Source organism: Gouania willdenowi, chromosome 20 (assembly GCF_900634775.1).
Source record: "Gouania willdenowi chromosome 20, fGouWil2.1, whole genome shotgun sequence".
In the NCBI taxonomy this organism is placed as follows: domain Eukaryota; kingdom Metazoa; phylum Chordata; class Actinopteri; order Blenniiformes; family Gobiesocidae; genus Gouania; species Gouania willdenowi.
The window spans coordinates 20287799-20300887 of NC_041063.1; the positions used below are offsets into that span (position 1 = coordinate 20287799).

Sequence of the window (13089 nt, forward strand, 5' to 3'; positions counted from 1 at the left end):
CTACGCCCATGCTCACAAACACCCGACAGACATTTCAAGGCCTCCGTTGGTCGAGGAACATGGATGTGGTTTCAACAGGGCTGAGGATTCATTTATGTTCAGCTCTGCATGACTAAAGCACGCGTCTCATTAGTTGATTGGAACGTATATGCAATCCCCAGCTCATTTGGTGGAAATGACCATTCAGAATAAGTAATGAAGGCCACGCCGATATCGCATTAAAGCCAACTCCTAGACATTCACCCTGAGGGAAATATCACTGTGGTTAAATTCTTTAATTCAAGCTATTAAACTTAAAACGCTCTCTTTCAGGTATTCCATCGACTGGAAGAGCGACCTGGACAGCTACTTTGACATCGATCCGGTGGAGGGAACCATTTCCACCAACGAGCTTCTGGACAGGGAGAGCATCGCCCAGCACAATATCTCCATCGTAGCTACTAAACTGAGTGAGTCTGATGTCCAAACTAAGAGCGACTTGTGCAAATGTCATCACTCCAGCATGACTAACGTCTCTGTGAAGGATTTAGCGCGCTTTTTTTTTCCCAAAGTCAATACTCAATTCCCCTTTTTGCTGAAAGCTTTACAGGCAGCCATAAACCATGATTGCTGTATCTTCAGGTCATTGTTGTCTCACGCTTAGAGGCCTTAATCCTGTTTTCATTTTTAACTGCCATCTTTTAACACATTTGAAGGGAGTCTTTTTTATAGCTTAAGTGAATGGCGTGCACCTTGCCACCGAACAAAAACTAAAAAGATGGAGCGATGGCTTTATAGATATGTCATTGAGCTAATTATGTTTTCATGATGAAAGTGGAGAAAATTTCCAGATAAATAAGCAAATCCATCGTCATCAAGTCATCAAATTTGCAAAGAACCGTCAAAGTCATTATCCCAGAGGCAGGCTGGTGCTCAATCAAAATTACACACGCTGTATATTCATTAGGAATGCCTGTGAAATATGGGCTGTTAAAGCTTGAGTCATTGTCGCCTTGGAAACTGATATTACTCACTTCCACTCAAGGTCACGGCAGTGACACGCTAATGCTGTGCTCTCAATGCACATGTGTGCGCCGCTTTGTGTGGCTTTTGTGTGACGAAATCAAGGAGGAGGAGGTGGATTGAAAGGATGCAAAATGGATGGAGCTAAGGAAGAGTCGAAGGAGGAAACATCTGGGTCGTGATTTGTGTGTTTGCTGCAGGAATCAGAGTGGGAGCGCGCTCGGTTAGCCCCATCTCACCTGGATTCCACTTTTTCTCATGACCTTTAAGAATGCTATCCTCCAAAACAGTGACATCCCTTTTTTTTCATCACTTTTTTATTTCATTTGTTGTCATTGCTCTTCTGGGGGCCTAAAACTCACTTGGAGAGGAAAAGACTAAAACTGATGCTTTATTGTGTTCAGCTTATGCTATATGGAAATGCTCAGAGCTAAAAGACACCAAATCAGCAGTTGGTATTTAAGGCAGTAAAATAACCCTGGTTTTTTTATTCAAATTTTGTGTTTTTGTGCTGACCACTGTATCCGAGACCAAGACTTGCCCAAGACTTTTGGATGTCGAGACAAAAGTCAAGACCAAGATCATAAAAATCTATTTCAAAGACAAAATAAAACAGTTAAAGAACATTCTCTTTTTAGCTTTTGAGTTGTTGTTTTTTTTTTTGTTTTTTTTGATACATTTGACAGACAAAAAAAAAAAAATGAGTCTCCCACTCTGTCAAAGCAGAACATGTAAAAATCTCAACTCTTAAATTCGTTTGACTCGATTCTTGGACAAAATAAACTCTTGGATTTATTAAAAAGCTATTGATAAGTCCAGAATTATTTCAAAAATCTAAAAACAAAATTTGTATTTGTCAGGAAAATTCAGAGTCCAGGCAGTCAGATACCGAGACAAGAACGAGTAAAAATGCTTTTCAAGTCCGAGACAAAACCAAGACCCTAATATGTGGTCTCAAGTACCAAAACCAATCTTGAGCACAACACTACCTTGACGATACATCCTGTGGCATTTTAATATTAGGAAATATAAGAATACAGGGCATTTCTTTGCAGACAGTATTGTACAGATCCTGGTCAGAGACAAAAAGCTTAAAAGAGGTGTGAAAGAAGCCATCTTTGAACAGAGGGGAGGGGGTTCCCATCATCTCTGCACTCCCTAGATGATTGAACAACAATCTGTTATCTGAGTAATTAGATGACAGGGATCCTTTAGTATGACAACAAGTCACACAATAGGTTAATGAGACCTGATCAACTCAACAAAATCTCAGAATTCTTACTAGTAAGTTATAGAAAAGAAGAAGTCTCTAACCTGGAGGACTGATAACTTTCACTGACTAGTAACATCCCAACACCATATGCAGGTTTTGAATAGGTACTATATCATCATTTTTGTCCTCGCCATGTGATGTGACATTTTAGAAAAAGTAGAGTTTGTGTGGAAACCTTTGTCGAAATAATAAGGTGGTGAAAGTGTCTTCATGATGATGTAGCTTTTAATAGCATAGAGTCCAAGCAATCAGTGTTACACAAAGTCTATTTGCTAGTTTTTGTTGAGAAGGTTTTTTTTAATAGCTTTCTTGTGTAATTGACCTTTATGCCACAGTAATGCTTCGTACACATCCAGTCACTCCACGTCCTTTTAATGGCACTTTGAAATCAACAAGGCCAGCAGGTTGACATGCTCTGCGTTAGCCGTTGGCCAAATTAACCAGCTTGTAGTTGCACTCTTTGCTGCTGGCCTTTGTTGGCAGTTCCTGTTTTAATGCATGTCATCCTTTCTTATTAATGTCCCCCTTTGTTTTCTAAAGGGCGCTTTGAAAAGACATTTTCAGCAAAGGTGCAACGATGGGTTTGAACAAAGGTTCTGCTGGGGCGGTCCAAAGATGCTCTACTTGTTCCTGGAAATCAGTATCTGATTGGCTGATGATAGATTAAATTAGAATGATTGGTGTAGGAAAGCTTTCAATCTGATCTCCTGCCACTTTAGTTAATGGATCTAAATCAGATACAAAGGCAACGTGTCTAAATATTTGTGTCATATTTGATATAATTGAGAAGAGACAGACATCACATTTATTTGTCAGGAGGAAGAAAGATGCAAGATAACATTTGAACAAAAAAAGCAACAGTGTGACAAAGGCTTGCGCTCCCTATTAGTGGGTTAGGATGTCTCTCTGCTCCAACACACTTGAATCTAATGATGGTGTCATCATGCAGCTCTACAGAAAGCCTGATAATGAGCTACTCATTACAATCAGCTGTGTTGGAACAGGGGAGCATCTAAATCATGCAGGATGATGTATTGTAGTTAGATTATTTACAGCTCGGATGGTAGTGAGTTTATTACTGGTGCAGGCGATTCCAGAAAAAGTTGCTAGATTTCTCGCTACCCCCGATAATTTTTAGGCCGGGCTACCAGACTCAAAACGACACTCACTTTGTTGTTCTTGTTGTTGTTGTTGTTGTGTACACTAGTTAAAATAGCTACTCCTCTGTTATTCCTGAACGGATCGGGCTAACATTTGGTTGGTATGATCTATGAATGTGTACGCATCGACGCCCAATTTTCAATTTGTGGCCCAAAAAGAAAAAGACAAAAAAAAACAATGTCGATTTCTCATTTATTTGCGAGTCAAATATTACAACAGTTGACGGTACCGAATCCTTGGCACATACTGTACCAATATATAAAAGGGGCCCATCATTACCCTGTACATGTCATTACCCTGTACATGTCAAGAGGGAACCAGGGCGCCCCATTTTTCAAATGACTACTCCTCCATTAGTTCTCTTTAGATCGGAATGCAGTCTGGTATGAATACCCTTTGAATGAATATGATGAGACGCTCTGAGCCCTTTTTTGAAATGGGCTCCATCCTCCATTTTTGGGTAATTTTCAAATTTATGGAAGGGTTACGGTTAACGTTGTGTGATACATCGTTTCAATGGTAATTCAACATAGATTGCGATTATGCCTCGCACAATTCGATTAGAGGCCCGGGGGCCCACCCCCCTTTTTTCAGCAATTTCCATTAAAGTCCTTTTGTCGTTTATTTGTGAGTCCAATATTGCGACAGTTGGTGGTACCAACCAATTTTTTAAATGACCACTCCTCCGTTAATGCTTGTTGAATCGGGCTGTAATCGCTATTCTATGAGCAAATGTCAAGAGCCTCTCTAAGACCTTTTTTTTTCTCAGTGGAACCGAGTCATTTGACTGAATTCTCGGGAATGTGGTACGTGCTATTCGGCGACAAGACGTTCCGCGGGCCCTGCCTTACTTCATCTAAAACTGTTTTAATTCGATAAAATCATAGTGTATGCCTTGTAGATCAATTAAATACACACCATTTACACCAAAAAGAAGGGAAAAAAGGTTGAAAGTGCTACTTGAATGTTTTTTTTTTCACCCTAAACTCTCCATTTGTTGACATTTTTGTGTAATGCATTGTGGGTTATGGAGACCTGAAAACTGTATTTCCTTCATCCTTGCCCTGATTTCTTGTTTGTTTCTCGCCAGAGACGGATAGTGACTATGCACCCACCTCTGTGACTCCATAACCCACAATGCAATGTGCAAGAATTTCAACAAAAGAAATGTTTACGGTGGAGATTAAAATATTTCATGCTGAAATTTGGACTTTTTCTTTTCTTTTTGGAATAAAGGATGTTAGATGTATTACTCTACGAGACCTGCGCTATGACTTTATCTGATAAAAAAAAATATATTGTGGGTAGCAGCTTTAATATAAAGACAAAGTTGCTAAATTGGCAACACTTTTGAGGTCTGTGTAAAGGAAGAGATATTTTTAGAGACATTCTTGGCATTTATGTTGACCTTTCTGGTTCCCATTAGGAGTGTGGACTGATCACACTGGAGTGTTAAAAATCTGCAAAAAAAAAATTTGCACTTCTATTTCAGTCTATCTGAACTCTGAAGCTGGATAATATTGTGAAATAAAGTAATAATCAATCACTGTTCTCATATTCTCAGATTTTATTTCCAAATGTTGGAGGACCTGGTGCATTAAGAACAAACGGAAAGCTCAAATTTGTTCCTCGACCTTTAGTGAGGCTTGGCAGGAAAACGTCTCCTGGGTATTGGAGCTGCTATGGCACCTCTGTACGACACACATTCATCACCATTGGGTCATTCGTTGTCTTCGTGTGTATTTTAAACCACAAAGAACAGAACAGAATAGAGAAGCAAAGAACCTTTTAAATGCTCCAGTCAAAGATATGTCGGAATGATGCTCCGACTGATCAGTGCTGGCACTCCCGCAGTAAAACACCGTAAGAGTTTACAATCAAATTGAGAATTACAGCACCAAGCATGTGTCCTTGGTGACAATGTTCTTCATCCTCCACCCACACACAATCCATTCCCTTTCTCACAAGGACTCAAAGGAAACACGGGTCGCTGCATTATCTTTCTCTAATGTCCAACAGCTAACCACGGCACCTTGGCCAAGACTTTCTCCACTCTGCAGAAGCTTAAAAGTCTATTGGAGGGACATCTTTAGAAACTGCAGTCATGCAGTAAAAAAATCACAGCTTTATGTGTGTGTGAGTGTGTGTTGTCCCCCTAAGACAGGCTGCACAGCAGAAGGTGAGCTAAAAATGAGACGGGTCGAGATTAACAGGTTGCTTTGAAAGGGAAAAGTCAGGAAGTGAACGATATCTAGAGCATGCAATAAAAACCACGACAGGAGGCAATTACGAAGCACCGTGAGTCACACCTGTTGGGTGTTTTACATACTCTGCACCTTTACTGCCATCGTAACCATCTTTCATTTCTCTCCTGCAACACGTTTTACAAGCTTGCGGTTGGCTGCTTGCATTGATGAGATTCATTTATGGATAAGTAGAATACAACTGTGTTTTACTGCATCCGATCACTGTGAAATGATAAATACAATATGGGATTGCTCAAATGCAGATGCAAGTCAGATGCAAATAAAACCACTATACTATTGCACCATCTACTGGACTGACGTATGTATTGCGCATAAAACATGGTGTGAGAAACTTTAGTAGCCGATAAACTAGATTCTATCAGTCTACATGTTCTCAGTCAGTGATGTAAGCAAAGTATCCGTATTACTCCATCCCACAGCACCAAATCCCTAACTCTGTGTCCCTTTCTGCTGGTAGGAAGATTGCTTTTCTCCATCAAGGTCATAGACAGGTTACTAACTGAGCTGCGGCTGCTTCTCCAATCCCCTTGAGTCGACTCTACAGATGCCCCACCACCACGACCCCCCCAGTATATTTACTACATTCTCCTCAGCTGCCCACCCACACATACCGACACAGCAAAACCTGCTCTCACAAATCCACAAAGCTTTCCCCACACAAGAGGAACACCTCCCTCGATGAAGCCCCGCTGTAGGGAAGCGTGGTAACTAACAGTGGCAGTTTTAGGTTAGTCTCACTCAGGGGGGCTGTTGTCATGGTAATTAAAATAGCCTGTGCATCTTATAGTATGTGCTTTTTATATAACTTGCTTCAGACAGGCCCCACGAGGTTATCTTCCTTATTTATTTACAGGACACATGAATTGTTTGTTTATTCTATTCGCTTTTTCCTCATAAAACAGCAGATTGTCATCCAACACTTACTAGCATTCAGACCAGTCTTCATTTTGTTTTTGAATAAATGTACTTTGAAATTTTTTTGAAACAAGGCTCGTCATCTGCACAAATTGCTGCAAATATATTGCATCAAAATGGGAGTGAAGCGATTTTCAGCGACATGTGAGGAGATTTTGCACAGAAAATGGTTTAATGTGGCATCAAATCATTACAAAAACCGGTTCCAAAGATATTTTAAACTGCAAGTTAAATGTAAGATAATTCATATATTTTGGCGCCACAAAAACAGCTCCTCATATATGTGCTCTTATTTTGAAAAGAACAACTTCCAGTCTCACCATGATGAAAAATGGCCATTTTTTTTTATGTTTTTGTCTTCTGGTTATTTATTTATTTATTTATTGTTTTAATAACAAAAAAAATTCAAAACGACAGATTTTTAACTGTTTGTTTATCCGTTCTTGACCCTGATAAAGAAATATGCCTTGAATTTCAATATTAGTTTTTCAATTTAAAAATGAAAATCAAATAACCACTTTTTTTTAATTTTTTTATTTACTCTTCGGAATGTAAACATCAATGAATGAAACATACACTGACCCTAATCAGGATGATAAAAGGTAATTCAACTATTATCCAAAAAAAAAAAAAAAAAAAAAAAATACATAAACTCTCATGCAGTATATTTTAGTCAGCTATATCTTTATCGACTAAAATGTTAATTTTGTTTATTTGACTAAAACTAGACTATAATATGACTAAATGAAGTAGTTCTGATGACCAGGGTTGGGGTCAATTGTAATTGTATTCGCGTAATTGATAATTATTTACAAATATGGTGTAATTATTTTTGTAATTTAATAAATCTGTTGCTGTCATAATCATAATTAAATTGTAATTGAGTTCAAAAAATTGACTTTGTAATTGTAATTGCCATGAAAATTATATTTTGTTAATTATAATTTAAAGCAAAACTGGGGAACCATGTTACAGTTCTATGTACAGTTCTACACATACTGTATGTATTTAACAATTATTAAATATATATTTCAGATCAAGCTCTTCTACATTTTATCATTTAAAAAAATATCAAAATAAAGGGGTACACTGACACAAAAATGTTTAATAGCTATTTTTTCATTGAAAAGGAAGCCTAACATGGCAACTAATAGATAGGAACGTAGGTGATAGATATTTCTTTTTAGTGTATTTTACAGCTGATTTAGGACCTGTTATTATCAGAGATTCTAACACAAGAGGAAAGTTAACTTTTATTAGATTGTTTATTTCAGGTTCAGTAATTGTGATTCATTTTAAATGCACTTTAGTAATTGAGGATGTAATTGTAATTGACTTCCTGAGCATTAAAAAAAAAGATTGTAATTTAATTGTAGTTTGAAAAAAGCTGATCATTGTAATCATAATTGAACATGGATAATTGAAGACATATTTGTCATTGAGAAATGTAGTTTCTGCTGACTAAGAATAAGAATAAATTCACACTTATTCAGACACAAGGCATTGGAGATCATCCTTTGACATCCAGCCATACTACCACAAATATCCACATGATGTCACTGTTGCAGAGGCAGACCAGTCCATGCATGTGTGACACAAAGATGTTCTTCTCTCTACAGACAGTCCAGTCCTGACCAGTCGAGTGGCCGTCACTGTCCAGGTGCTGGATATCAACGAGTTCCCGCCCGAACTCGCCACTTCTTACGAGACCTTTGTGTGTGAAAACGCCAAAGTGGGACAGGTACTAGCCTTCATCACTCATCCATTTGTCCAGTGCTTGTGGCCTTCCATACATGCTTATTCCATATTTGAGTTATTTTTTTGAGGGAAAAGGAATTTAAATTAGAGGAAAACTACATGTCAAGAAGATACAAAATGCAGAACAATACTGTAAAAAGGATGAGTATAACAATAGCAGGTGTTAAATTATGGAACTGCTTAAAAAAATTAATAAAACAAAGCACCAACATAAACCATTTTAAAAAGCTTAAGACGTATATCATTAGTAAGTATAAGAAAGGAGTGCAACAATTTTACCGAGGACAGCAATAATATACAGTATACTATGTATATAATGGAATATAATACATTAATACTTAATAAAAAAAAAATAATGTATATATTGCCACACTAAATTTAATTGATTAAATGTATGTCGTCGATATGGAATGGTATACTGTTAATATTATGTACATGTCATGTACATTAATGCGTGCGTATGCGTGTATATATGTGTGCGTATGCATTATGTTTGATATATATTTAAAAAGTTATATTCATATTTACTGTCTCTCTGGTATATGGGAAAAAAAAGACAATATTGTCAGGAAACATTAATGCATAGTTACATTTTATTTTATAAATTGAACAAAATTACAAAAATGAAAAACATAATTTTGGCATGTGCAAAAGTCGGGGCACCCTGAGAGTTTCAAAGTGTCAGATTCTTTTTACAAGCTCAGACCTCTACCAGCTCATTGGTGCTGAAGCATGTGTCAACAATTGTCATTAGGGAGTGCCAGCTGGTGCCAATTTGAGGGTTTCTTAAATACGGCGACTCCACAAACCTTGTACAAACACTCAGCAACCATGGGTTCCTCTAAGAAGCTGTGTAAGAAAGAAAAAATGAAAGTAATTGATGCCCACAATGCCGGGGAGGGCTACAAGAAGATAGCAAAGCGTTTTCAGCTTGCAGTTTCCACAGTGCGAGGCATAATTAAGAGATGACAGGTGAGGGGAACTGTGGAGGTCAAGAAGAGATCTGGAAGACCAAGGAAACTCTCGGAGAGAACAGCTCGTAGTCTGGTCAGAAAGGTAAACCAAAACCCACATTTGACTTCAAAAGACCTCCAGGAAGATTTAGCAGACTCAGGAGTGGTGGTGCACCCTTCCACTGTGCGCCGATATTTGCACAAACAAGATCTTCATGGAAGAGTCTGTAGAAAAAAACCTTATCTACGACCTCATCATAAAATACAACGTCAAAAATATGCAACAGAACATCTACAGAAGCCTGATGACTTTTGGAAACAAGTGCTGTGGACTGATGAAGTTAAAATAGAACTCTTTGGCCACAATAAGCAAAGGTATGTTTGGAGAAAAAAAGGAGCAGCATTTCATGAAAAGAACACCTTGCCAACTGTTAAATATGGGGGTGGATCCATCATGCTTTGGGGTTGTGTTGCAGCCAGTGGGACAGGAAACATTGCTCGGGTGGAGGGAAGAATGGATTCGATTAAATACCAGCAAATTCTGGAGGCAAATATCACAGCATCTGTAAAAAAGCTAAAGCTGAAAAGAGGATGGCTTCTACAACAGGATGATGATCCTAAACATACCTCCAAATCCACCATGGACTACTTCAAGAAACGCAAGCTGAAGGTTTTGGAATGGCCTTCACAGACTCCCGACTTAAACATTATCGAAAATCTGTGGGTAGATCTTAAAACAGCTGTGCATGCAAGACGTCCTAGGAATATTGCAGAACTGGAAGCCTTTTGCAAGGAAGAATGGGGAAAAATCCCAAATAATAGAATCCAAAGACTTGTTGTTGGCTATAAGAAGTGTTTACAAGCTGTGATATCTGCCAGAGGGGGTGTTACTAAGTACTGAAGGTACTGATGCTGTAGGGTGCCCCGACTTTTGCACATGTCAAAATTATGTTTTTCATTTTTGTAATTTTGTTCAATTTATAAAATAAAATGTAACTATGCATTAATGTTTCCTGACAATATTGTCTTTTTTTTCCCATATACCAGAGAGACAGTAAATATGAATATAACTTTTTAAATATATAAAATATGCTGTTTTTAAAGGGGTGCCCTGACTTTCGCACACAACTGTATACACATATATATATATATATATATACACACATATACAGTATATATACATATACACTCATGTTGGTCAGTGGTCCCTTACGGTCATTTATTTTGTCAATCTTAATATCTCATGGGATAACCAGTTTTGGTGACCTGTAAGGTTTAGTTTGTTCATCAACACAGTAAATATTCAATGTTTGGCACCAGTAGCGGCTGCAGAAATCCATCCAAAAGTGTCAAATTGAACACAATGGGGCGGATTCACTAAGATCTGAAATAAAGGGTGGAAAACCATGTGCGTCCCTAAATCCTCTGGTGACGCAGTTTCCTCACCTGCTTCAAGGAATTCACCAAGATTGCAGCAATGATTAGCATGCATGCAGAAGTGGTGGAGACCGCCCTATTTAAATGAACTGTTTGCTCATTCAATGTGGAGAGGTGAGTGCACAGAAGCACACAATGACATTTGAAGAAGTTCAATTGGAGGCAGATGGACTTCTCTGTCTGCTGCAAAAACTTTTTTTTAATAATGTAGAAAACTAAATGAACAAATATATATACATAATATTTTTTTCCCCCGAATTTAATCTTTCAGAATCTGATGTCAGAATTCAGATTGTCATAATACAAAATATTCTATGGGTCTTTCAAAATCAGTCAAATTGCTCAAAAACGGTTGGCACTCAGGGGGGTAGAAATTCTGAAACAAGAAGTCCTGTAACTTTGCCCTGATCAGTGAATAAATGAAAAATAGGCAGATTTGGACAGAAACCATCTTAATGATCTGCCATTCAGAGTTATTACAGCAACACAGTCAATCAGTCTTCACCATTTGAAGATAATCTACTGATCATAGTCCAGCAGGTCTGAGCAGCGCTGTGTTACGTACACTCATATGTGAACATTGCGCCATCACTGTGTAAATTATGCGTCCAATCACCTGAATCTGGCCTGATGGTCCTTCCATCAACATGGAGAGAAAGACTGAAGCTTACTGGAGCTGTACGCATGAAGTGACATCCATAGAGGTTCGTGCACAGCGATCCTCTGGCTCACATGCCACTCCACACAGGCTTCAAGCATCCAGCTGTTCTCTCCCTCACTCACACTTTACTCACTTCATTTTCTCATTCAGTGGATGTAAAAATTGACTATTATTTACTTGGATTATCATCTTATACAAGAAAGGTTAACTGTAGCCGTTTTTCCTACCTCCGCAGTGTTTTGTGTAAACTTCTACTGCAGCGGATCTCTGCGTGTGTTTGCACCTGCTTGTCAATCGTACTGTTTTCCTGTGCTAAAACAATCACCGCAAATAATTCCAAATTTGATAAAATGCATTGCGCCCACTGCATTAATTTATTTGCATGTCCTCCTCCCATTTTTTTTGCTCCCCTTGTGAGCTCCGCCTAAGATATATAATCATTAGAGGGAATGCTGTAAATGAATTGAGGGCGCATTACGACACGCAGCAGCCATGCACTCCTGATTCCCTGGGGTTCTTAGCGTGTAGAGTGATGTTTCCACACGTTTTAATACCCCTAAACCTTTAGTGACTCTGCCCCAATGTGCATAGATAGCACCGAAGTGTGCAAGTAAGTAAAGGATGCAGTGGAGTTTTCCTTGCTTCAAGGAAGGAATATATTTACACATTACACACTCATTTAGCTGCTGCATTGACACCCAAGACAGAGCTTCTTCGGAGTCTTTCACTCAAGGTCATTTGCATAAAGCTTTATTTCAAAGGATTTCGCAGAAAAGCCTTCAGCATGAAGCATGGATCCAAACCCTCCGTTGAATGCGTGATCAGGTTTGATTCAAGCAATGTTGCTATACACCTCCAAGCTGGAGCACATTTAAGATGCAGAGGAGGATTTGCCTGTATGCATTATAAACCAGAGGGGCCTGTAAATTAGCCCATTAACCAGCGTCTATCTGCAGCTGAGGTTGTGACTTCCTTTAGATACCTCATCACATGGAGGAGGTTTGAGCTGGTCCACTGGCCTCTAACTCACAATTTCCACCACATCCGTAACTGTTCCGAAACTGCAACACAGCTGATAGGTTTCCACTCAAGTCATTGTGTCAATTTCCACCTCATCTGTATCTGCTCCAGCACAGCACCATAACTGCTGCAGCATGCTGGAGTTCTCTGCAGCAAATACACAGACCCTCTATTTCTGCTGAACACTGGAGCTGCGCTGCAGCAATTTACCAAAAATAAACTCATGCAGGACAGGAAGTGGTGCATCAACACAGAATAAAATATCCGGATCATTTTTTAAATAATATCATCCGTGTTCATGGTCGATCATAATTCAATTTATTGACCCCTGAAAGAGGAAAATACTGACTGTCCGGGACCTCCAGCTGGCCCATTTTGCTCTCTATCCAAAAACCGAGCACACTTGGACTCAGGGGAATATAACCTGTTCAATGATGCCACATATTTGAAAATTATTAACTCTTTTTTTCCGACCCGAAAATTGTGTGTTTCAGCTCTAGTGGGCGCAATTCAAACTCTATCCAAAAACTAAGCACATATTCGGACTCAAGAACACCTGATCGTTCTGTTGATACCATGGTTGGCCCGATCCAAGCACTTTTAAAATCATATTTCACATATCAATATTGCTTTTATCCATGG

General features: G+C 38.7%; 1 protein-coding gene across 1 annotated transcript in view; it reads left to right on the plus strand.

Annotated features, from left to right (window-relative positions):
• LOC114454568 (cadherin-12-like) overlaps positions 1-13089 on the plus strand; it is a 70248-nt gene that overhangs the window by 16651 nt on the left and 40508 nt on the right. Inside the window, exons 4-5 of the mRNA XM_028435118.1 lie at positions 313-449; positions 8238-8359. Coding sequence (XP_028290919.1) covers positions 313-449; positions 8238-8359 — 259 coding nt within the window. The remainder of the gene's footprint in view (positions 1-312; positions 450-8237; positions 8360-13089) is intronic.